This window comes from Notamacropus eugenii, chromosome 2, assembly GCF_028372415.1.
Source record: "Notamacropus eugenii isolate mMacEug1 chromosome 2, mMacEug1.pri_v2, whole genome shotgun sequence".
In the NCBI taxonomy this organism is placed as follows: domain Eukaryota; kingdom Metazoa; phylum Chordata; class Mammalia; order Diprotodontia; family Macropodidae; genus Notamacropus; species Notamacropus eugenii.
The window spans coordinates 357,862,892-357,889,002 of NC_092873.1; the positions used below are offsets into that span (position 1 = coordinate 357,862,892).

Here is a 26,111-nt window from a genome sequence, read left to right on the forward strand (position 1 = left end):
GAAGATAAGATTTCAAGCACTCAAGCCTGTCTCATGGAAGATTCAACTTGATGTTTGATTTCAGAGGGCATATCCAGGAGAAATGAAAGGAAGTTGGCAAGAGACAAGTTTAGGTTCTATGTTGGGAAAAACTTCCTAACCATTAGAGCTATCAAAAAGTGATTGATTGATTGATTGATTGATTGATTGACTGATTGGGCTTAAATAGGGAAGGAGTAGGGCTCTGACATATAGGGAAGATGAAGAGGAGAAGAAGCCATGAGGAAAAGATCCAGGAAAGCTGAAATCCAGCACTGAAGAGACTACTGTCACATCTCTTCAGTAAACACAGTATGTCTTTCATACCCATACTCCAGAATCAGCTTGGTGCAGGAGAGACATAATTGGACAAACGTCAGACAAAAAGAACCTTGATTCTGCCACCATCAGGGTTGTGACAATAGAAAAAGTGATGGAGTGGAATCAGAAGACCTGGGTTTGGATTCTGACTCTGATATTTATTAACAGTGCAACCATGGACAAGTCATTTCCCTTTTCTAGGCCTCAGTTTCCCCACCTATAAAACTGAGGCAGCTAGGTGGTACAATAGATAGAGCTCTGGATCTGGAGTCAGGGAGACTTGAGTTCAACGAGTTCACCATCCTCACTCTCCATATTGAATCTGTTACTACGATATGTTGATTTCGCCTTAGCAACGTCTGTGGAATACACCACCTTCTCTCCTCTGTCACTGCCATCACCCTGAGACAAACCCTCATCATCTCATCTGGATTATTACAGTAGCCTGCTGGTGAATCTGCCTGCCTCAAGTCTCTTCCAACTCCAATCCATCCTCCATCCAGGCACTAAAATGGTTTTCCTAAAATATGTCTGACCAAATTACCATCACCCCGCCACCCCATCCCCCATTCAATAAACTGCAATGGTTCCCTATCACCTCCTGAAGCAAAAACAAAATATTCTGTTTGATATTCAAAGCCCTTCACAATCTAGTCCTCTCCTATCTTTCCAATCTTCTTTTACTTTCCTCCTGCCCTACATGCTTTGATCCAGTGACACTGGCCTGGTTGTTCCATGAACAGGCTGCCCATCTCCCTGCTTTGAGCATTTTCCCTGACTGTCCCCCACACCTGGAACTCTGTCCTTCCTCATTTCCTATTGGCTTCTCTGATTTCCTGTAAGTCCCCCCAAAAAAAATTTAAAATTCTATCTTCTACAGGAAGCTTTTCTCAACCCCTCTTAATTCTAGTGCCTTCCCTTTCTTAATTATGTCTTGCTCATTCTGTACATATCTTGTTTGTATAGGTTTATTTACATATTCTCTCCTCCATTAGATTAAAAACTCTTTGAGGGCAGAGACTGTCTTTTGCTTCTCTTTGCATTCCCAGCATTTGGCACAGTAGATGCTTTAAAAATGTTTGTTGACTGACACTAACCTAAGCCCTTTTCAACGTGACATTCAACACCCCTAAGTTAGTAGAGTGTAAGGCCATTGTGGGTAGGCATTGTTTTCCTTTCTGGCTCTGTTTCTATCCCCTCATGCCTGAAAAGTGCCAGTAAACACTTAATGAATGTTTATTGAATTGACTTAAGCCAGAGAGAAGCAGGAAATTCCTGATGAAGCTCCCACCTTTTCACTTAAATTAGGACTTTCTTATCTCACAGCCCCAGGGAGTGTGGAGAAATGGAAAGAAATCACAGAGAACCAGGTTTGCTGTGCCAGAAGAATAAGATTTATTGGAGAAGTTATCAAAGGAGCTTGCTTACAGTTGAAAAGATGTCAAAGCTGGAAACATGAAAGAAGACATCTTATAAGGGGAAAAAAAAACACAAAAATAACTTGTTAGGCCCAGGAGAGACCCCCTTGCAATAAGGAATTCCATCTGACAGAGTTTCAGCAGCATGATGAATTTGAGGTTTCCTCCCTGCTCAGTGCCAGGCTGAGACAGCCAGGTTGCTTACAGGGGCCGCTGCTGGACATGTTCTCTGGAAGAAATGACTTTCCCATCTTTGATCTCCTCAGTGATCGTGCGGATCTGAGTGCTGATCTGGGAGCTGGTGTTACAGGAGATGCTTGGGGGGCAGGGCACGCGGACCACAGGCTTATACTCTGTGGCACAGGGGTAGGCAGGAAGCCTGAGAAAACAGAGCCATCAGAATGTGAATTTCACAACCAAGAACTTGGTCAAGGTTTGGGTAAAATGAAAGGGTCAGCAACTGAGAGATTAGTAAGGAAGATAATGGCTAGAATGAGTTTGCAAGTTATTGCTGCTTTCTGTTGTCATATAAGAGGGAAGATTGTGGCTGGCAGAAAATTGTTAGAGGATTCATGGTACTGCATATATGAAATAACTATTTTTTTCCTTTGTAAAGTATAAAACTCCAGATTTCTTGAAGAAGTCTCAAGAAATCTCTGAATCCATTCCTTTACAGCTTGCTCAGAAAGTATCTCATTAATTGACCTCATTCATTGTCTCACTTATTGGGGATTGAGTTTCATTACACTCAGTGATATAGCTAGGAGAGGACCACTGGAGTCTTTTCCAGGGTACTAACATCCACGGGCGTACTACTCCCCATTTCATGTTCTTTCCCTAGGCCCAGGATCCTTTCACAGTACCGTGCATGCCTGCTACCACCTCCCACTTCTTCATCCTCTTTTCAGGGATCATGGGCAAGGAGTGGGTAGTATTGAGGGTTCACCAGCCTGCCCTGGGAACCAGAATTTCTAGCTACAGTTCCTGACCATGAGTTTGGTCTTGCCAGTATCCTGGAACACACACTTACTTGCAGTCTTCTCCTTCCAGCAGACGGCGATATGTGGCAATCTCTGACTCCAATCGGGCCTTGACATCCAGGAGGACCTGATACTCCTGGTTCTGCCGCTCTAAATCACAGCGGATCTCCGCCAGCTGAGCCTCCACGTTGCTGATCATGCACTGTAGCTGGGCCAGCTGCGAACCATAGCGGGCCTCTGTTTCTGCCAAAGTGGATTCCAGGGAATTTCTCTACAAAGAGAAAATAAGGAAATCACATTAGTTTCCTTCTAGGTTGTTGGGCCTCTTTATGGCAATTCCGTTGGGCAGTCCCTTGGGGAAAGGCTAGAATCTCAGTGGTCACTGAGAAGGATACCAGGTGTTCCCTAGGAATTCTAGTCCAAGCTGCTCACCATGCTGTGCTGGGTCTGCAGCTCAATCTCCAGGGCGTTGACATTGCGTTTCAGCTCGATGATCTCTGTCTGACAGCACTGGAGCTGTTCAGAACTGGACACCACTTGCTGGTTCAATTCCTCTGTCTAAAACGGACGCAAGACATCAAAGCCTGGTCAGGAGGGACAACAGTCCTCTAAAAATCTCTCTGCTTGCCTCCCCCCAGGTACCCACCTGGGTGGTGAACCAGTTCTCCACATCTCTGCGGTTATTCTCCACCAGGGCCTCATATTGGCATCTCATGTCATTCAAGATCTTGTTGAGGTCCACAGGTGGGGCAGCATCCACCTCAACATTGAGCCGGTCTCCAAGCTGACCTCGAAGAATGCTGACCTCCTATAAAGATCAGAGTACCAGTTAGTTTCAATTCCTAAGCCTGCCCATCTCCACTCCATGTTCCAAACAGGAATATAATGACTTCCCTCAGAGGGAATCTTAGAACCATTGAAATCTGGAAGAATTGGGTTCAACTTTAGGAGCATCCAGGTGATATAGTAAATAGGGTACTGGGTCTGAAGTCAGGAAGACATAAGCTTAAATCTGGCCTCACGTGCTTCTTAGCTGTGTGACCTTGAGCAAGTCACAATCCATTTGCCTTAGTTTCCCAGTCTATAAAAATGGGGATAATAATAGCACCTACCTCAGAGGGCTGGCATAACAATTAAGTATGATAATAACTACAAAGCACTTAGCACAATGTCTGGCACAGTAAGCACTGCATAAATGTTAGCTATTATTATGATTGTTATTCATGTCCTGATTCTGACACACGCTGTCTGTTACGCTGATCAGTCAGTCAGTAGGTATTTAATAAGTATCTATCTGCCAGGTACCATGCTAAGCTCTGGGGTTACAAAGAGAGACAAAAGATAATCCCTGATCTTGAGGAGCTCACAAGATAATAGTCATTGAATTAACCTCTAGCTGTACTAATTACAGAGGATGTATGAACCCACTTAACTTTGGATAAGGAAGTTCCTCACTGGAAGGCCTCTACGTTAATGAAACTACAAGTCTCTCTTTCTATCTAGAATCATAAGATGTTGGAACCCAAAGGGACCTTCAGAGGTCATGTAGTCCAGTAGTTATGAACCTTTTTTATGTCCTGGACCCCTTTGGAAGTCTAGTAAAGTCTACGGAATCCTTCTCAGAATCATGTTTCTTGTCAGAGATTAGTGAAACTAAAGGTCTAACTTTTTCTTCCCATCCAAGTTCCCAGAGCCTTTGAAATTTCTCTATAGACCTCAGATTAAGAACCCCTGAGAATGTTGAAGTCCTTAATCCTTTTATTCTGGCATTAGCTCTTTTCTAACCTCCTCATGGTTCTTCTTGAGCGAGATCAACTCCTCCTTCAGGGACTCAAGCTGCATCTCCAAATCAGCCTTGAGCAGGGTCAGCTCATCTAGGATCCTGCGGAGGCCATTGATGTCAGCCTCTACCAGCTGGCGCAGGTTCAGCTCAGTCTCATACCTACAATTCAATTCAATGTGCATTTATTAAGTGACTATTGCATGCCAGGCCCAGGAAATAGTCAGACAATATAGGAAAAGGGACTAGGTCTGTAACTCCATTGACAGAACTCCCAGATGAGCAAATTCCCTCTGCCAATGTAGGTCAGCAGCACCTCTGCAACTTAGGGTCTTAAAGAGCTACCTAGAGAATCAAGAGGTGAACATGACTTGCCCAGAATAGCATAGTCAGTATGTGTCTGGGGCAGAGCTTGAATCATGTCTTGTTGGTTCCCAGACAGGCTATCTATATAGAACATCACAGCTGTCTCTGGCCAATGTAAGGAGTCCCTTCCCATTGTCCTTCATCTAAAGTCTAATTTGAACATAAAAACACCACTATATTTTTCATGTAGCTTTTCTCTCTAAACTCTAAAAGGGAAATAGTACTTCCTTTTCTCCATCCCTTTCCCAAAGCGTCTTAGTGTTTCCTACTTGGTAAATCTGTAAGTCCTTGGAGATGGTAAGAACGGTAAGGAGGATCGTGAGAACCCGAGGAATTCTAAGTCCAATCTTTTTTTTTCCAATCTACTAGCTGCCCAAGACTGGGTATGAAGGGTGAAGCAAGAGGTGAAGGGTATTTCTCATTAAGCCCCACTCACTTGGTTCTGAAGTCATCAGCAGCCAGTTTGGCATTATCAATCTGCAGAACCAGCCTGGCATTTTCAGCCTTGGTCAACAGGATCTAGAAAGCAAGTGACACCACGGAAGTCAGGGCAAAAGGACCAAGCTCTGCTGAGAGGGAACAGGCCAACAGAGTTAAGACTATCTTTCAGATCATAGTCTACTTCTTCCTGGGACTTTATCTTATCCAACCCTGAGCCTTCCTCTGAGTAGGTGAGAAAAGATAGACACCCATGAGGTGATCAGCTTTGGGCACCCTTCAGTAATCCTCAAGGTCAACCCCAAGTCAGATATCACTTAGTCTACACTCCTTATGGATGCTACTCAATGGTAGGGCTCAACCAATCAATTTAAGAATTTAATAAGTGCCTAGGCACTGGACTAGGCACAGGAGATACAAATAGAATGGAATGAAATGAAAAAATGAAAGAAAATTAAATGAAAAATGAAAAAAAGTCAATGAGATTATTTGGGAAGCAGAGCCTCTCACAACAAATACTTATTAACCACCTACCATGTCCCAAACACCTGTACTAAGCTCTGGTTTTCTTCTAACTCTATCCAGAAGGATAGAATCCAGTTCCTAGCATGCCCCATACAGAGAAGAGGGCTCCATCTTAGGCACATGGTCATTTAGCAATTGGAATTGCTTTTGTCTGTTACCTTCTGCTGGAGTTCCTCAATAGTCTTGAAGTAGGATTGATAATCCGGGCAAATGTATGGGATCTGAGAATCATACCACTCCCGGATCTTCTTCTCCAGATCTGAGTTTTCCTGCTCCAACTGGCGCACCTTCTCCAGGTAGTTGGCCAGGCGGTCATTCAAGAATTGCATGGTTTCCTTCTCATTGCCATTGAAAACTCCTTCACCAGCCCAAAAGCCATTCCCACCAAAGCCAGAGGTGTAATATCCATTGGACAGGTAGGTATTGGGAAGGTAACTCCCCAGGCCACAGGAGCCCAGCTTAAGAGAGGAGACCGAGCCACCACTACAGGAAAGACTCGGAACCCTGCAAGAGCCCAGGGAGCGAACAGAGGAGACCCGAGAGAAGCCACCACTGGTGCCACAGACTCCCCTGAAAGATCCAGTAGAGAATGTTGGAGTGCAGAGTTGGGAAGTCATGATGTTAGCAGGAAAAATCTGCAGTTTAGTTAGGAAGACTAACTTCTGAATTCTCCTTCCTCCAGAGAACACTTATATACACTTTCTTTTGGGTGTTGGCACATTGGCAAATTGTCTTCTCTTGGGAAACTTTAGTCCCATTTTAGAAGGTTAATCTCATTAGTATGTGATTCTGATAACTATCCAGGATTCCTAGTCTCATAAAAAGTGTTGAATTTGGTTTGCTAAGTCAGGACTCTACATGGCTGTCATTCCTTAGTGGAATATGATTTTTATTGCAGCTTCAAAGAGTCCTTACATCAGATCCATTAACAGGGAGTGTCTTTATGGGCTAACACACTTGGCTCCTGCCATCTCTGAGAATGTTCCAATGGACTCCATCTTTGTCCCTTGGACTTATTCTTCCCCCTACTAGCTCACCTTCCCCAAAATGGCATGGGAGAGACAGTGAGGTATAGCAGGTAGAGAGTTGAGTTTAGAGTCAGAAAGACTATTCATAAAAGTCCTAGCTCCGTCACTTACTATTTCAGCCTTAGTTTTCTCATATGTAAAATGGGTGTAATAATGCATATCTCTGTCTCACAAAGTTGTTGTGAGGCTCAAATGGGTTGATATATGTAAAAAACAGTTTTCAAACCTCGTTGTGCTATATTAATGCCTGGTATTATTATCATGATTACTGTTATGAGAGACATCATGATAGAATGGATAGAACTTTTAAAGCCTTTCACAGCTAGGCTTCAATCTAGCCTTCTAATGCCATTGTACACGACTCTCTTTCCCTCACTCTACAGTATAATCAAAGTAGGTTTCTCTTTGTTGTCACCCATGATACTCCATCTTTAATCTCCATGCTTTTGCCCTGATCATTCCCATCCCTGAAATGCACCCTCTCCTTACCTCCACCACAAAGAATTCCTTACTTCTTCCGGGATGCATGACCATCTACACCATGTCTTCCTGAGACTCTCAACTGCTGGTTCTCTCCCTCTCAAACTGCCTTCTTTGCATTTACTCCGTATTTGCATCTATTTTTACTTTGTTATATATATGGATACCTGTGAACATGTTATCTCCCCCATGGGAGGTAAGTTACTTTGAGAGTAGGGATTGTGGGCTAGTTAGGTGGCTCAGTGGATTGAGCCCCAACCCTGGAGTCGAGGACATGAGTTTAAATCTAGCCTCTAATACTTGACCCTTACTAGCTGTGTGACCTTGGGCAGGTCACTGAACCCCAGTTGCCTAGGAGAAATGGTGGGGGGTGAGGAACATTTCATTTTTTTGTTTATATGTTCCCAGGACCCATCAAAGTCCCCAGTCCATAGTAGGTGTTTGAGAAATGTTGATTGATTGAACACTTGTACTACCTCGCTCACAAAAATATCAGAATATCATTTACATAAAATGTTTTGTCCACTGTAAAGTACTATATCAGTGGCACCCACTAGTACTTTTAGAGGCAGTGTGGTACAGTGGGAAGAGCAGTGGACTTGGAGGCACATGCCCAAATCCTGGCTCTACCCATTATCTGTGTAATGTCGTTTTTAATGTTGTTCAGCCATGTCCACCTCTTCATGACCCCATCTGGGGTTTTCTTAGCAAAGATACTGGGGTGGTTTGCCATTTCCTTCTCCAGCTCATTTTCCAGATGATGAATCTGAGGCAAACAGGGTTAAGTGACTTGTCCAGGGTCACACAGATGATAAGTGTCTGAGCATAGGTTTGAATTAAGGAAGATGAGTCTTCTTGACTATAGGCCTGGTGTTCTATCCCCTGTGCCACCTAGCTGTCCTGTTATCTGTGTGACTCTGATACTTCTGTCTTCTCAACTATAAAGAAGAAATGGTTAATGTCTGCACTACTTACCTCACAGGATTATTGTACAAATAAATTTATTATTATTACCCATGATCCAGTTGTCTTATAATTTACTGTTTTGATCATTGGAAAGTCTATTCATACATAGATACTCAGTCACAGCTTTGAAGGGATAAAGATCATGGCTTAACAATTTTGGGGAAGAAAAAAAGGGGTTCTGTGGACCAACCACTCAGTCCATCAATATCAAACATTAATATCCATGAATCAGAAAAACATCAGAGTCTTCTGGGTTCCTGAGCACTTCTTCTTTGCCCAGTCATTACTGTGTCCATAACTCTTACTAAGAGTCAATTCTTTATTTCCCACCAGACTCCACTATGTCCCTCTCCCCCATTTGCCTGGTACCTTCTCCCTCTGGGCAGCTAGATGGTGCAGTAGATAGAGTGCTGGGCCTGGAGTCAGGAGGACTCATTCTCCTGAGTTTAAATTCTGGTCTCAGACACTCAGCTGTGCGACCCTGAGCAGGTTACCTGACCTTGTTTGCCTCAGTTCCTCATTCTGTAAAATGATCTGAAGAAGAAAACGGCAAACCACTCCAGCATCTTTACTAAGAAAACTCCACATGGGGTCACTAAGAGTCGGACACAACTGAAATGATTGAACAACAGTATCCCCAGCCCTTAAAGGCACAGTGCCTGGTACATAGGAAGCACTTAACAGATGTTTATTGACTGACTACTGAAGAGAGAGCCAACTGTGGAGCCCTTGTTTCCTGTACCATGTTCAGTTCTAGATCCCACATTTCAAGAAGGACATGGATAAGCTAGAAAGTGTACAAAGGATGATAAGTAGGATGGTGAAGATCACTCAGAGCATGTTATTTGAAAATCAACTGGATACCTGGAGATATTTAGCTTGGATAAAAGAAAATTTAATGGGGACTTCAAGTATCTGAAGGGCTGGATTTGATTTATTTTGCTGGGCCCTGGAGCGCAGAACCAGGAGAAATGGTTGGAAGACACAAAGAGCCAAATTTATACTTAAGATTAGGAATAGCTTCCTTACCATCATTGTTATCGTTGTGGAATTATTTCAGTTGCATCCAATTCTTCATGACCCCATTTGGAGTTTTCTTGGCAAAGGCACTGGTTTGCCATTTCCTTCTCTGGATCATTTGACAGGTAGGGAAACTGAGGCAAACAGAGCTAAGTGATTTACACAGCTGTCTCTGAGGCCAGATTTGAACTCAGGTCTTCCTGACTCCAGGCCTGGAGCTCCATCCAGTGTGCCACCTATCTACCTTACAGTCCTCACCATTAGAGTGTTCCAAAATGGGCTACCTTGAGAGATGGTGGATTCTCTCTCCTTAGAGGTCTTGCAGCAAAGGGTGGGTGGTCATTTTTCAGGCATACTGTAGAAAGAATTTCTCTTTGAGTTCGATTTGGACTAGATGGACATGAACACCTATGAGGAAAGCATGCACTGCTCTCCCAGGGACATTCAGCAGTCTGGATCCAGGGGGTCTAAACTAGCATAGACTGATCCCATTGCCTATTGGTCCCATGTCTGGTACTCTCTTCAAAGCTAGATTCCAAGGACAGTACAAGGGGAGGAATTCCCCTACATGGTCAAAAGAAAGCTGCTAAGCAGAGGTAGAGGGAAAAAGAAAGGACTGAGAGGAGAAAGAAAAATTCAACCTGACTTGAGAAAACAAGATGAGATTTGAGAGATGCTTTTTTAAAAAATCATTTGCAAATGCTCACAAACTAGTTATGGTTTCCTAGGGAAGTTTTTATGGCAAATCTATGCCTCTCAAGTTGTAATTTCCCAACCCTTTTAGAGAGTTTAATGAGCTTCTCTCAGACATTACTCAAAGGCTATGATGGACACACCTAACCCTGTCCCGTGGGTATCTCACTAGAGCTACTCAGCTCCCCACCCAGGAAGAACCAAATAAAGGGTCCAGTGGTTCTCCTTCATGACAAACTTCCTATTCATGGGAACAAGAGAAGCCAGAGTTAACCCTTCCAATTCATGTCCAAAGAGTCAGGTTTACAGAACAGACAAGTATTTAGAGGTAGAAGGGACCTTAGAAGTCATCTATCCCAATCCCCTCATTTCACTGATGAAGAAACTTGAGGCATAGTGAAGTTACATGACTTATCCCAGGGTCGTATCACTAGTCACGTTAGGTGGGATTTCAATCCAAGTCTTTCTGATTCTAAATACAAAGCCCTATCCACTACATTATACTGCCTCTTGAAACTTCTCCCACAATTCAGTCCCAGTGAGATTTGAACTAAAAATGCCTGGTTTAAAAGACCAGTATCCCTAAGTTACACTTGGGCTTTATCCAGGCTCCCTGTAAAGGCTAAATCATAGAAAGTGTTGGTTAGCAAATTATCAAATTCCCTCTCCTTCTGGTCTGAGGATCTCCATCTGAAGTAGGGAACCCAAGACTTTGAGTCACTTTTTCATTCTGTTCAAGCTTTGGATGGCATATGCCAAGCAGGAATCAGACATGCTTCTTTAGTTTGTTACCATGAGCCTAGGGAGAAAACAAATTCTCCAGTCTCTTAATTTCTATTTTTGTTTCAAGAATCCTTGAGGGCAAATAACAGGGCTAAAGTACAGAGGTGTTGGGTATCCCAGCCTGAGCAAACTATGGTACTGGATGCCCTTAGTTACCTCTTAATGGATACATGTTCCAAAGATTATTTAATAAGTCATTTCCCAGAAACAAATATTCTGGATAATTCTCTCAATGCACAAAGACAGAAAGGTGTAGTGGGTTAGAGGACCCAAGCTGATGCCTTGGGTAAGTTACTTAGGTTCCTCAAGCTTCAGTGTCTTCATCTGTAAAATGGGGGTGTTGGATTAAGTCAGGGTTTTTAACCTGAGGTCAAGGGATTCACAACACACAAAAAGCTTAAGGACCTCTAATTCTATGCATATGATCCTATGATCCAGGATGTTATTACTTGGCTTCAATTCATTCCAAAACAGTCAGATTCTTGTGGGCTTGTCTCACTTAGACCAACCTATTAACCTGTTCAAAATAGACCTTACAATTCCATGGTTATTTTTGTTGACACTCAAAGATGGATCCAGTTCCTTATCCACCCAAGTCATGAATTCCTCTGGGTCTCAGATCATCCCTCTAGACCACTAAAAAGTCCTCCTTTTGCTTTATTCTCCATTCAGCTGCTTTTCTCTTACAGAACACAGCTACTCTTTCCTCATCCCTTGCTGAGTCCATGCCATGGTCCTGAGGATTTATGTTTCAGAGTCTATAAATTGTTCCTTATGGCCAAAAATAATATCTTTCAATTATTTAGTGTCTAGTCCTAAGATTCATCAAGCATTTGAAATACATTTTTTCATTTGTTTCTCACAACACTCCAGGAGGTAACTACGATTAGTGTCACTATTGTACAGATAAAGAAAATGAGGCTCAGAGAGTATATGACTTGCCCAGGATCACTTGGCTAACAAGTGAGTGAGACAGGTCTTCCTGAGGTCAAGTCCAGCACACTACCCACCAGGCCAACCTACCTTTGATTGGACATAAGGCTGGCAAGGACTTGGGAGAGCATCTAGTTCAACCCCATCACTTTACAAATGAAGAAACTGAAGCCCACAGAGGTGAAGGAACTTGTTCAAGGTCATATAAAGTAAATGAAGGACAGTAATAGAACCAGGATTCAGACTCAGATTCTCTGATTCCAGTTCTGTTAGGGCTCTTTCTGTCTAGTCATTTCTTTTTTTCTCCACAGCTAAACTTTCTTGCCTTTTTGTCACCAACTAAATCCAACTCACAGTATGCTAATGTTTCTGGAGGCTTTGCCTCCTCATCCCTCCCCATAATCCCCACTCTCTTCCTGAGCAGTCTCCTGGCCTGTCATGATTCTGGCTTCCTGGAGGAAGCCCAAAGGCAAGAGAAGTCAGGTCTAACTCTAATCCATGGACTTGCACCCTTCCCCACGCTCCAGGTCTCCACAGACTTCCATTGCTTGGATAGAACCTGTACCCAACAGATTAAGCAAATAAAAAGACAGGATAACTAACCAAATAAGTAAACATGCTCATGATCATTACAGGAAGTCTTGGTTTCCTAGGATCATCATCCAGGGCCAAAAAGGACCTTGGAGGCAAACTCTAGCATCTTGCTGTAGGTCTTCCTATTCCCCACAATCCTCCCCCAGTGCTAGTAGCTTGCACATACATGCACATGCACACACACACATGCACTCACACGCACACATGCACACACACTCTCACACGCTCACATACGCACACACACACTCATGCACACACATGCACACACACGCATACACACACACATGCTCACATAAGCACACATGCTAAGTGATTTACTTACATCTCAAGCTCCGGAAGCTCATGATTCTTCCACCATTTCAGGCTCCATTTCCAACCTGCCTTACTTGCTTAGGAAGATCTTCAGACACTTGAGCCCCACTCACCATCCTCACTCACCTCTCCAGTTTCCTCTCTTCCTATTCTCCAGGCTCCTCCTCTGATGCTATCCTATCTCTTGGAATGGGAGATGCCATAGCCTTCTCCCTTACAAGATCCCCCCTACCTTGCCCTTCTCTCTCTCTCCCCAACACTCTCCCATCTGTCTTTTAGCCCAGCACCTATTCATTCCTTTATTCCCTGCCTTCTCCCCCCACCCATATTTTATGGACTAACACGCTCCTCAGCTATCATTTCTCTCACTAATGTGCTTGGGGAATCTGTGGTTTTGAAAGATGTAAAATCAGGCCAGACTGCCATTAGAAGGCCATGGGTTTCAATCAGCTGGTCTCCTTTGATTCAGGCACCATTTAGCATCTTCCTCTTTGAGTGATCTCATTAACAGGAGTTTACTGGAGGTGGGATGCAGCCTGTCTGTCCGTCTTACAACCAACATCAGCTTGCCTAGAAACCAAATAAGATGGCTACAGACTATAATTACCCTTTTTTAAACAAGGAATTTTACTTTCAAATGACCTGAGATGCCCAGATGAAAGGCATCATAGAAGCTTCAGTGCTATTAAGGTCATTCATAAAAACAAACTAGAAGAGTTAATAGCCACCCTAGACCAACTTCCCAAAATGCTAAGCCCCTACAGGTGCCTGAATCAGTCTCAGTAGTGCCCATCCACCTTCCCACTTTCCCTCAAACACTTCAAGAGAGTTGAATGAAAGGAACTTAAGCAAGGGGTGCAAAGGATCCAGCTATGATCTGCTCCCCAGAGGCCACTGCTAAATTTTCAGTGTGAGCATTTGCACCTCAAAAATCAACAATCTCTACAAATCAGGGCTTGATTCATTGCTTATTGATTGTTTAGACTTAAGAAAGTGTTAGCAGTGCAGATTAAACTAAAAAGTGTGTGTCTGCATCCTTTTTTGGGGGGTTGGGTTTTGGTGGGGGTTTTTGGTTAAACATTTACCAGTATGTCCCTGGATGTAAATTGAAAGTCCAGGCTCACAAGAAAAGTTTCCCTCCTCTTCACTGTGACTGCTACCCATGGGAGTCCATTCAGGGATCAGGTTCAGGACAGGAAGGGACCTCACAGGCTATCTAATCCAACTCCTTCATTTTTTCACAAAAGAAAATTGAGTCCCAGGGAGAGTAAGTTCCCAAGGTGTCAAAGGTTGTAAGTAGTGGAGTCAGGATTTGAACTCCTGTCCTCATGTAGAGCTCCTGCCATCAAATCACTGAAGAAGAAAGAGCAGAAGATCATAGATCTAGAGCCAGAAGGTACCTCAGATGACTTCTAGTCCAACCTCCTCATTGTACAGATGAGGAAACGGAGGCTCAGATGAGGAAAGAGAGGTTAAGGGACTTGCCCAGGATCACATAGCTGGGTGTCCCTATAGTGAGATGAATCATGCCAAGCCAAAGATGTTAGTAAGAAAGGTCCCATCTACACCACATTTCCAGTAGGACTGTTTGTGTTCATGGTAGCAAAGCATGGGAAACAAACTACAGATAGTGGGGGAAGGAGGCAGGAAGACTCATCTTCATGAGTTCAAATCTGGCCTCAGGCACTTACTAGCTGTGTGACCCTAGGCAAGTCACTTGACCCTATTTGTCCCAGTTTCTTCATCTGTAAAATAGACTGGAGAAGGAAATGGCAAACCACTCCAGTATTTTTGCCAAAAAAACCCCAAATGAGGTCATAAAGAGTCTGACGCAACTAAGCAACAACAAAAATGGGTACAGGCCTGGAAGGAAAGGGAACAAGCATTTATTAAATGTATACTTTGTGCCAGGTACTGTGCTAATCACTTTATAAATATTACCTCATTTGATATCACTCTGGGAGTCAAGTTCTATTACAATGCCCATTTGAGGAAACAGAGGCAGGCAGAAATTAGGTGACTTGCCCAGGGCTCATACAGCTAGTAAGTGTCTGAGGCCAGATTCGAACTCAAATTGTGATGTGTTCATGTGATGGAATTATTGCATGAACTTTAACAAATGACCAATATGAAGGATGTAAAGAAGCATGGGAATATCTATACGAATAGATGCAGAGTAAAATAAAATCAGGAAGATGATATTCACAATAACTATAGAAATGAAAATGGAAATAACAAAAAAGCCTGAATACTGTAAAATTAGAGTGACTAAATTGTACTGTAGAAAAGAAATGAGAAAATGCACCTGCTTGCCCACTTTGTGGTGGGGGGTGGGAGTGACCGTTTTCTTTTCCATCAGACTCAGGTGACATGTTGATCAGTTTTGGTGAAGTGCTTAGTTCACTCTCTTTAACCTGCTTTTCTTTCTATTGTTGTTCAGTCGTTTCAGTCATGTCTGACTCACTGTGACCCCATTTGGGGTTTTCTTGGCAAAAATACTGGAGTTGTTTGCCCTTTCCTTCTCCAGCTCATTTGACAGATGAGGACACTGAAGCAGAGAGAGCAAAGTGACTTGTCCAGGGTCACACAACTAGTAAGTATCTAAGATTGGATTTTAATTCAGGACTACAGGTCTGACACTCTATCCACTGTGCCACTTAAGTGCCCTTTGAGGGTAAGGGGAGCTATATCAAGAAATGATTGTATAAAGGCAAAATATATCAATATTGTTTAAAAAATACAAAAAAGAATAGGAATAGTCAATGTTGAAGGGACTATGAGTAGACAAACTAATACATTTTTGGTAAATCTGTAAAGCAGTCTAAAAGTTTTGCATTTCCATTTGGAATTCTGTAAGAAAAGTCACCAAATTTTCCTTTTTAGCCAGCAATCTCACCACTAGGCATAAGTCCCCAAGGGAGTTAAAGACACAACTATCCATAGTAGCCATCTTTGCGGTAGCTAAGAAGAGAAATCAATGTACCTGCCCAGCAATTGGAGAATGACTGAAACAAATTATGGTATACGACTATAATGGAGTGTTATTGTGCGATAAGAAATGAGGAATATAAGAAATTCAGAGAAATAAGGGAGAACACATATTAATGGGTACAGAGAATAATAAGAAGAGAAGTATGGAGGCAATGATTAAAATGGTATAAATGAAGTTTAATACACCAGTAAAGGTTCCAGATAAATGATAATGAAATAGATCTTCTCCCTTGTGAGAGAGAGGTAAGGAACTACTAGTACAGAATACTAAATGCACAAGGTCTCTGTGTCAAATGTTGCTTAATTGTTTCCCTTTGTCCAAAGAAAGGATCCACTAGGGTGAGAAGGAAAATGTCTGATGTAAAGATAAAACACATCAGTAAAACAAACTTTAAAATTTTTAAAATAAAGCCATGTGTTAGGACATTCATAAAAGGGGAAAGCAGGTAAGTGGAACTAAGGATAGAGCTCCTGGCCTGCAGTCAGGAAGACTCATCTTCCTGGGTTCAAATCTGGTCTCAGACACTTATTAGCTGTATGACCCTGAAGAAATCATTTAACCCTGGCTGCCTCAGTTTCCTCATCTGTAAAATGAGGTAGAGAAAGAAATGGCAAACCACTCCAGCATCTTTGCCAAGAAAACCCCAGATGGGACCAAAAAGAGTCAGACACAACAGAACAACAACATAAAGGCTGTTTCGAAAAATTGTGCCCATCAACTCATTTTCACAAGTCCTTCTTTGAAAATAGGAGGGTAAATGTATGAAGCATGCAGAATAAAAATAGACATGGAGGACATGGGATGAATTTTAGTTCAAAAAAAAGGTGAACATCATTGTTTCTCAAAATGGAAAGAAGTTCGTTCAGAGAGAGACTTTGCTTTCACAGCTTCCAAGAGGAGTTCACAAATGCCTTTATCAGGCAGAGAAGACACATACACAGAAGGCAGATAAAATAAGGCATAAAAAGATGACAGATAGAAGACTGAGGACAAATATAAAGGCTGAAACTGGCAGGAATTTTCCACGGGACTGCTACTGCCAGGGTATGTTAGGAAAGAGCCTTCAGACTTGGTCCTTCCCTAGTTCCATCTGTCCTTTATTCAGCCCTTCCCTCTGAGAATACATGGCATCCATTGGTGACTACTACTTTTCCTCTTAAAGGGTCCATTGGGTGTACACAGGATTATAAGATTTACTATCAGAAGAGACTTTATAGATTATCTGTCCCTCCTTTCATTTTATAAATGAGGAAAATGAGACCCAGAGAGAAGAAATTTCTTGCCAACATCATATAGGTATCAGATTCAGAATTCCAACCTATGAGATCTGAGGCCAAATCCAGTGTCCTTTCTTTCTCCTAGTTGAAATAGTGGATAGAGTGTTGGCCCTGGAGTCAGGAAGTCCTGAGTCCAAATCTTGTTTCAGACATTTACTAGCTATGTGACCCTTGGAAATTCACTTAACCTCTGTCCTCCTCATTTTCCTTATCTGTAAAACAGACCTGCACAACCTGTGGCATGCCAAAAGATTTTGAGTGGCCCGAAAAAAATGTTTGTCCTCTCCATTTTTCACAGGTCACCAGAAATCTTTGGGCATGACACAGGTTGTGCAGGCCTGCTGTAAAATAAGGATAACTGAGATTACATGTTACATGCTTTACAAACCTCTAAGTGCTATATAGATAGTATCTACTTCATGGTATTTGTTATTACTAGACTTCACCTGGGTAGAAATATATTGGTGGAAAAGGGAAGCCCTGGCACCCTCACCATGTGCCCTAGGAGAATGCCTTCTTCCATGGGATTTTTTAAATGCTGGGACCATTGGGCCCAGCTTGCTCTAGGGAGAAGGAAGGAATCTCAATCAATTATTACTCTCCAGGCCTGCCTTGTCTAAGACAAGACAGGAGTGTAGGAATGGACTGGATAAATCAGGACTGGAGAGTCCAGTCCTTCCCTCCTCACCCTCAGCATATCCTGCAACTGAGGATTTGTTTCTCAGTTGCCCCCTCCAGGACTACAGGTGGCAGTCTTGAGGTACGGAGGGAGGACCAAGGAAGGGGTGTAGTCTCTGGTCCAAGGTGGGGCCCTAGGGAGGAGACTGTACTATACTCAGAGCAAGTTTATGGAGAATTTATGGGAGGCCATGTAGAAGAGTCACACAAGATGGGCAGGCATGGGTGGGGTAGAATCTGACTCTTGGAAGAAGTGTCCACATTAATGAGATCACAGATCCATTAGTATATTGGATTAAGGAAGACAGGAATAAGGCACCAGTCAAGCAGCCTCACTCCTTTTCCAGTCCCTAGGACACGTTGTTGTTGCATGGTTGTATCTGACTCTTTGTGACTTTGTTTGGGGTTTTCTTGGCAGAAGTACTGGAGTGGGTTTGCCATTTCCTTCTCCAGATTATTTGACAGATAAGAAAACTGAGCCTCAAAGGGGTAAGTGACTTGCCCAGGGTCACACAGTTAGTAAGTGTCTACAGCCAGATTTGAACTCAGGAAGATGAGTCTTTCTGACACTGGTGCTCTGCGCACTATGGTGCCACCTAGCATCCCTGCAGGTATTAGGTATATTGACTCTATATTTCTGCTCCCTTGTATCTTATAGCCCACATTTCCCTAAGACAGACTCCTCAACACTTTCTTACTCTTACCTTCTAAAGAACTTCAGACATTTGGCCTGTGCACCACCCCGCCCCCTGACTGTATAGACCAACCAACCAAATATTTAGGGCTGGGACTGGTCTATGTTGTATTTTTTAGAGTCCTCAAAAGAATCGAGGCTTAAAAGAGGCAATGTGGACATAATGGAAAGAACTCTAAAACTGGGAGTCAGAGGACCCATGTTATAATCCCATTTCTGATGCTTTCTAGCCATGTTACCTTGGGAAAGTCCTTTTAGTTCTTTGGGATCAAGGACCTCCATAAAACAAGGGGTCTCTAAGGTCTCTTCCAGTTCCATGCTCCTACAGGTATCTGTCAGAGTATGTCAGGACAACAAGGATTTCACTGTGCTAAATGCTGAGAAGATAAAGAAAGGCAACATAATCCCTTCTCTCAAGTTGCTAACAGTGTAATATGTCTCCTTCACAGTCTTATCTGAGAATCCCAGAGCCTTTCCTCTCTTGGTGCTTTATTTAAGGAATCTCTTGTATTGATTCTCAGGGATAATGCTAGTTTCCTAATAACTGTGGGGAGTACTTCTGAGAAATGAACTATGTGTCTGCACTGGCAAAGGAAGGAGAGGAGAGAGGATTTATGGGAATGGCAGTTGGATCTTTCTCCCTAGAATGCAAGTAATGAACCCATAACCTCTATCCTCAAGAGAATACAAGGAAATGGGGCTGATGAAGAAAAAACCTCCAACATCAAACTAGCCTGAAACTCAAGTCTCTTCACTCTGTCTGAGCATCTGGCCAGAAAGGAACCTGCTTATTTATAGTAAACCTGGTGAGTGAAACTGACAGGAAAGACTGGTTATTGACAGAGATATCTCTGGAGATCCCTCCCCCTGTCCTAAGGGCTCCCAGTGGATGGAGTGAAGCCTTGGCTACTCCCAAATGTTTCCTTCTCCCTCTCTGTTCTCCAAAATGGAATGGGAACCTCCTTTGCCCCTTGCTCTCAGGTAGAATGGCATTTCATAGCAAGCTCACGAGAGATTCCCAATCACACCATGATTATTGCAAAGTAATTCATGGAAAGTAAGATACAGCCTTGCCCTGGTGATGAGGGGCCACACACACCATGATGACTTGGACACTCTAAGGACAAGCTAAAGACTATCCAGCTTGGAGGGGAGGATGCAGAGGGCAAGGGGAAGGGTTTTTTTCCTCATTAGCCAATACTGGTATGCCCTGCTGTAGGGACAGTCACCAGAAAGTCATTCTGATCTTTTTTTACAGACAGATACCTTGCCACTTGCCTAAAAAACAGGGACCAGAAACCACTCTAAGCTCTGAGTGACAATTGTGAAGAAATAAAAACCATCAAGGTCACTGGCGGGACTAAGTTGAGATTGACTTTGCTTATCCTAGGTTCAAGAATAGAAACCTATTCCATAGCATCAGAGAATCTGGTACTAACAAGGACCTCAGAGATCATTTAATTTTACCCCATCATCTTATGGAGAAAAAACTGAGGTCCAGAGAGCAGAAATCATTTGCCAAATTTCAGAGAAAGGAAGGAAACAAAGTGGAATCACATTCCCCGGGATCTGCTCTAACAGGCTAGCTACCCAATGCCTTGCCAGGCAAAATGAGCATGTAATGAGCGCTTGGGGCAATTCAGACTCTAGAAATCAGATCGATATCAAAAATACGTTTGCAGAAACAGCGAGAAATCTTTATTGAATGACTTTCATTTTATGAGACAGGAGAGACAGAGAAAGAGAGAGACAAAAGAATACCCTCCCCTTTCCTGACAGGGAACATCACAATGAGATGAGAGAAGCAGCTAAGAGAGAAGAGCCATCGTCATCTTTAGCCCTCCTCTGGTGAGTGACTAGGTGCTTGCTTGTCAGAAGCTTATGATTTTTTTCATTCCTCTTGACTTCTCATGTGGGGTGACTGGTGAAGAGAGGAGAGGGCCAAAGGCTGCGCAGATTTACAGCTTTTGTGTATCTTAAACCCGGCGGGTTCCAGAAGTAACGCTAGTGCTGCTGCTGCTAGTGACAGAGACTGTGAAAGGAAGGAGAAGGTTTCATTCAAGAAAGTCATCTTCTGCCCCTGCTCCCCCAGAAGGGACATCTATCACAGATCATGGAACAGTTCTGCAGGGATAGCCCACAGAGGCACCTTAACTAAATGAATGATCCAGCAAACAAAAACCATGTCTTTCTACACCAAAGGAAGAATAACTCAAGCTGTCTCAGAGATTACTCAGGTAACTGACAGGGAGAGTGCCATTTGGCCATAAATATGACAGCCTTTATAGCTGGAGTATCCCAATACTTGGAGTGCTTGGAAATTCAGAGCTGCCTCCTTGCCCTTAAGGAAAGGGAATCCACTCTCCCCAACCCAATTCTACCCCACCTAACCACACCCAGGCCTAAGCGCTGGGTTCTCTTACCTGATCCAGTGGCAGGGAAGCCAGTCATCCTATAAGAAAGAGAAGAAAGATCAGAATACATTACAGTTCAGAAACAGGGCAGAAAACAAGATGTATCTTCCTTTTCCAGTTTCCTGAGAAGCTAAATCAGTCTGGTCTGAAAACCCCTGGATTTTGCTCATTAGCAACTCAGCTGCCCCCTAGATTGTGAAGGAAACCCTTCTGTCATTGTTAGGTTTTGATTTCTGTCTGAAGGGCTCCTTCAGGAGAAAAGTTTGGCTGTAGGGACAGGGAATCATTTACAGAAAATGCTGAAAGTCATGGATTTTTAAGAATCGGAGAGGGGCGTGGAAATCATTTGTCCAATGCCCTAATGCTTTCCTCAATGTTTCAGTGTAACCTCAGTGACCATCCCCCACTTGGACCTCACCCCTAGAGCCTGTGAAAGCGACTTACAGAATACCATAAAGTATGTTATTGCTGTTAATTAAGCTTCCCTGAATTCAGCTGGGTTTTCTTTACTCTGGAATGTGCTAAAATAAAAGACAACCTGTGCAATCAGAGGGCTAGACTACAAAGCTAATGCCAGCTCTAAACACTTTGAAAGACTTTATTGCCAGATGAGACAACTGCCCTGAACTGAGAAACAGAAGCTAAGTGTTGTAGTCGATAGATAGAGCACTGGGCCTGAAGTCGGGAGGCACTGTCAGACACCTTATTGCTATATGCAAGTGGACAAGTCACTTAACCTCTGTTAGCCTCAGCTTTCTCAGCTATAAAGTGGGATAATAATAGTAATAACTGTAAAAATCAAATGAGATAATTTGTAAAGTGCCTGATATGCAGTGGGCACTATAAAAATGCTCATTCCCGTCTCCCCCTTCCCTAATACAAACTTTGTAGCTTACTAGCTACGTGGCTTTGGACAAGTCAGAGGATCATAAATTTAGAGCTGGAAGAGACCTTTAAGGCCATCAAGTCCACCCCTCCCCCACCCATACATGCACCCTATTTTACAGATGAGGAAAGTAAAGCACGGATAGGTCAAGCAGCTTATCCAGAGTTAATGTCTGGGGGATGATTTGAATCCAGATCTTCCTGACTCTATCTAAATCCAGTGCCCTGTTATAGAACATTGCCTCTTGAGTCACTTCCTTTCTCTAAGTTTTTTGTGAAGTCCCAGAATGATAATATCTGGGGGAGCACCCCACAGTGCTAGGTACATTATCCCATGCTTACTTGGAGTCCTGGCCTTCCAGCAGACTGCGATATGTGGCAATCTCCTGTTCTAGTCTTGTCTTGATGTCCAGCAGCATCTTGTATTCCTGGTTCTGGCATTCCATTTCACTACGGAGATCACCCAGCTGGGCCTCGATGCTGCTGATCAGTCCCTGGATTTGTTGCAGCTGCATGGCATAGCGACACTCTGTCTCTGCCACAGTAGTCTCCAGCCCGGCTTTCTGTTGAGGAAATGGAGAAGAGGGTCAGTAGGTGAATAGAAGCCCTCTGCAGAGTCTGGGAGGTACGGAGTCACCCAGGAGAGGATTGCCCACATACCATGCTGATCTGAGACTGCAGCTCAATCTCCAATCCCTGGAGCGTGCGTCTCAGTTCTGTGATCTCGCTCTTGCTGGTCTGGATCATTTCAGTGCTAGAAGTGACCTCCTTGTTCAGCTCTTCACTCTGGGCGACAGGAGAGAATCAAAGATAAAGGATATGAATGAAGATTCATTCATCTTCTGTAAGAGCAGAGCAAGATGCTACATCCTCAGATTTGAGAAGAAGCCAGGTCTATAGACTTAACAGATAAGAATACCTTCTTCTGGAACCAAGCCTCGGCATCCCGGCGGTTCTTCTCTGCCAAGGCCTCATACTGCTCTCTCATTTCAGCTAGAGTACGGGTCAGGTCAATGCCAGGGGTAGCATCCATCTCCACATTGACCTGGCCCACCACCTGGTTGCTATACTCCTTCATTTCCTATAGAGACAAGAAAAACCAGAACACTCATACCTCCTCTTCTCAGCTCCTACAGTAACCATATCTCAGACTGAAGTTTTGGCAGGGGTGCCCAAGCTCCAGGGGGATGCCATTCTGTCTGGATGAAGCCCCCAAACCCACGGGCTCCACTGCCTCCCACCCACTGCCTCACCTCCTCATGGTTCTTCTTGAGGAAGGCCAGCTCCTCATTCAAGCTCTCAATCTGCATCTCCAGGTCAGCCCTGGACAGGGTCAGCTCATCCAGCACCCTGCGCAGGCCGTTGATGTCAGCCTCCACACTCTGGCGCAGGCTCAGTTCATTTTCATACCTAGAGGGCAAGAAAAGCCAAAATTTAAATAACCCTGTGAATGAAATTACACCCTCCCCGAGCTCTGCTCTTTCTTAGGGTACTTCTTATGCAGGATTTCTCAAAACCCCACCCTTCCAGTTTGACAGATGGGTATCTGCCTGAAATAAGAGACAGTTAAATAGGTAAGAGGAGAGAGAGAGAGAAAGAGAGACAGAGACAGAGACAGACAGAGACGGAGAAAGAGAAACAGAGGAAGGAAAGAGAAACAGACAGAAACAGACAGAAACAGAGAGAGAGGAAGATAGAAAGAGGGAAGGAGAAAGAGAGAGAAGAAATGGAGAGAAAGAGAAACAGAGGAGGGAAAGAGAAAGAGGGAAAAAAGAAAGATGAGAGAAAATGGAGAGAGACAGAGAGAGAGGCAGACAGAGACAGAAATAAGAGAGGAGAGAGAAAAATAGAGAGGAAGGAGAGAGAAAAAAAGAAAAGAGAGAAACAGAGACAGAGGGAGAGAGACAGAAAGAGATAGAGAGGAAATGGGGAAACAGAAAGAGAGAAACAGAGAGGAGGGAAAGAGTAAGAGGGAAAAAAAGAAAGACTAGAGAGAGAAAAACTTACTTGAGCCTGAAGTCATCAGCAGCCAACCTGGCATTGTCAATCTCCAGAATGATCCCAGAGTTTTCAATAGTGGCTGCCCTGATCTGTGGGAGACAGGAGGCAGTGATCTCTAGTCCTTCTGGCTTTATGCAAGAACTTGGATACTACCTAGCTGTATGACCTTAAGCAATCACTTCCCTGTCCCTAGCCTCAGTTTCCTTCTTTATAAAATGAGTGAAGATGGACTCTCTGATCTCAAAGGTCTCATCGATTTCTGGCATTCTATGTCTCTATAATTCTAAGTGTCAGTGGAGAACGGAAAAGAAGACCTGAAAAAGACTCTGCACATTCATTTTAAGGAAGAGATTCCTATCTCAGGAAGATAGGAGGGCAGGGAACGGCACCAGGGTTCTATCTTCTTTTTTCCAAACAAACATTCCCTCTTATCATCAATTGTGTAACATTCCTCAGGGTGGGAGGATTGCTCTCTCTAATGGTCTGTGGTCCTGCTCTCGGGAATGCTGAGAAACCGCTCAGCCTACCCCTGCATTTTTAAAAATATCTCAAGTACAGCCAGACCCCTGAGGTTCCTAGGAACACTGCGTTTAGAGCTCAGAGGAATCTTAGAAATCACCTAAGGAAAAGCAGCATGCTGGAATAGACAGAACACTAGAAATGGAGTCAGGAAAAACTGAGTTCAAATCCTACCTCAGACATTTACTAGCTATGCGATTTTGGACAAATCACTTAAACCTTTCTCAGTATGTTTCCTCCTCCGTAAAAAGGGGATGAAATAAATAGCACCTACTTCATAAGACTGTTCCAAGGATTAAAAAATTAATGGATGTAAAGCACTTCGCAAGTCTCAAGTTGCTAAATAAATATTTATTACCGAGTCCAACCCCTGCATTTTACAGAGAAAGAAGCTGAGATCCAATGAAGTTAAATTGGCATCAGAGAGATATATAACAGCTCCTGTTTAGAATTCCTGTCTTCTCATCCGGATTTCAGAAATCTGAGGACTCAACCCTACCCCACCCTAAGTGAGGACTCTGCTCTTGTCTCAGCACGCTGTCAGGAACTTACATTCATTAGAGGGGGATTAGGGATCCCAAAGAGGTCGGCTTCTATTTGTCAGTGCTTCCCCTTTAATTTGATTACAACTGATCATGAAAAAGTAAGCAGGACAGCAGGAAACCATCTATTCCTTGACCAATGACCTGGCGTACATCCTTCTGAACTCTCAAAACTGTTATCAGTTTCTAAAGAAGCCAGGAGGCTTGAATTACTAGGATAGAGTCCCTTAGAAACTGAATGTTTATGAAGCAATAAAGCTTTCCACTTGAGTAATAGTCATAGTAAAAATTAACTGTGGGATAAAATGTATAGCATAAATAGCCCCATTAGGAGCAGAGACCACACGGCAAATCACTAGAACATCCCCAGGAGGGAGGATGAGATTCTAACCTCAGTATAACTGTCATTGATCCCTGAGATTCTATGACCTTTGACCTTGGAGAGAATAACCTACTCTGTTCCTCTATATGCCAAAGTCTTACCTTTTCCTGGAGGTCTTCTATGGTCTTGTAATAAGGACTGTAATCCCTCTCAGGGCTTGTAGGACTTTGCTTTAGGTGCCAGTCCCTGATCTTGACCTCCAGGTCAGCATTGGCCTCCTCTAGAGCCCGAACTTTATCCAGGTAGGAGGCCAGGCGGTCATTGAGGTTCTGCATGGTGATCTTCTCATTGCCAGTCAAGAGGCCACCATCTCCACCAACCAGGTCAAAGCCACCTCCAAAGCTTCCTCCAAAGACTCCTCCATATCCACCTCCAGCACCACCACCAAAGCCTCCACCAAAACCACTACCAGCTCCTGCACCAAAGCCACAGCTTATTCCACCACCATAGCCCCCCACTGACCCAGAGGACACAAACCTAGATGAGCAGCTAGACATACCCCGACCTCCTCCCAATTGGCAAGAGCCACCACCAAAACCACTTCCATAAGTAGAAGATGAGGTCTGAAGACGGCAACTCATGGCTATAGCAGCTGGAGAAGCTGGGTTAGGCTTTTGTTTAGATTGAGCTAGACCCAAGGGGATGTGACTCTGCACTGAAACAGGGCTTCTTTTATACACCTTCCATGCAGGTGGCCCCTCCTCCCTTCCCCACCCTCGAGGTCCATGCCAATGACACTCCTGTTTCTCTAAAGCCCAGTTACCTTTTTGCGTTTCAGGGTGGGTAGTGGCTTTTGGGGGGTGTTATTTTAATCCTTTAACAAAGGAGATGATTCAGAGTGAATGATGTTTTGCTTGAGACTACCTTTTTAACAACTGAATTCATTTCACCTCTGCATTTAGGAGGCAAACTTCCATAGGTCTTCCAGCCCCACCCAATATTAGAAGGACACTGTGGAAGCAAATACTTGCAGAGATGCCTTGTCGATGGAAAGCAGCCCTTTGCATTCATAGCTTTTCAGCAGGACCACAACCTTCCCTGATGCTGCCTCCAAACATCACTATGAGCCTCA

The 26,111-nt window shown here is 43.6% G+C and overlaps 2 protein-coding genes across 2 annotated transcripts; both read right to left on the reverse strand.

Annotated features, from left to right (window-relative positions):
- Positions 1–1,710: 1,710 nt before the first annotated feature.
- KRT36 (keratin 36) lies at positions 1,711–6,527 on the reverse strand. Its single transcript, XM_072646432.1, has 7 exons — positions 6,005–6,527; positions 5,320–5,402; positions 4,523–4,679; positions 3,384–3,545; positions 3,170–3,295; positions 2,788–3,008; positions 1,711–2,136 (listed from the first exon to the last, which is right to left on the reverse strand). The coding sequence occupies exons 1-7, from the start codon at positions 6,461–6,463 to the stop codon at positions 1,959–1,961; spliced, it is 1,386 nt and encodes a 461-aa protein (XP_072502533.1). The 5' UTR covers positions 6,464–6,527; the 3' UTR covers positions 1,711–1,958.
- Positions 6,528–19,967: 13,440 nt separating this feature from the next.
- On the reverse strand, positions 19,968–25,693 carry KRT13 (keratin 13). The gene is made up of 8 exons (XM_072646433.1): positions 25,141–25,693; positions 23,603–23,685; positions 22,849–23,005; positions 22,515–22,676; positions 22,256–22,381; positions 21,938–22,158; positions 20,720–20,748; positions 19,968–20,328 (listed from the first exon to the last, which is right to left on the reverse strand). The coding sequence occupies exons 1-8, from the start codon at positions 25,618–25,620 to the stop codon at positions 20,273–20,275; spliced, it is 1,314 nt and encodes a 437-aa protein (XP_072502534.1). The 5' UTR covers positions 25,621–25,693; the 3' UTR covers positions 19,968–20,272.
- Positions 25,694–26,111: the final 418 nt, after the last annotated feature.

Bases quoted from the DNA above. Each gene is read 5' to 3' on its own strand.
- KRT36 (XM_072646432.1), bottom strand. From the start codon at position 6,463: ATGACTTCCCAACTCTGCACTCCAACATTCTCTACTGGATCTTTCAGG. The intron at 4,680-5,319 runs GTGAGTGGGGCT...ATTGAATTGTAG, and splicing joins GCTGATGACTTCAGAACCAA to GTATGAGACTGAGCTGAACC. The intron at 2,137-2,787 runs GTAAGTGTGTGT...CTGTTTTCTCAG, and splicing joins CTGGAAGGAGAAGACTGCAA to GCTTCCTGCCTACCCCTGTG.
- KRT13 (XM_072646433.1), bottom strand. From the start codon at position 25,620: ATGAGTTGCCGTCTTCAGACCTCATCTTCTACTTATGGAAGTGGTTTT. The intron at 22,382-22,514 runs GTATTCTTATCT...CCTGTCGCCCAG, and splicing joins AGGCTTGGTTCCAGAAGAAG to AGTGAAGAGCTGAACAAGGA. The intron at 20,749-21,937 runs GTAAGCATGGGA...TCTTTCTTATAG, and splicing joins CTGGAAGGCCAGGACTCCAA to GATGACTGGCTTCCCTGCCA.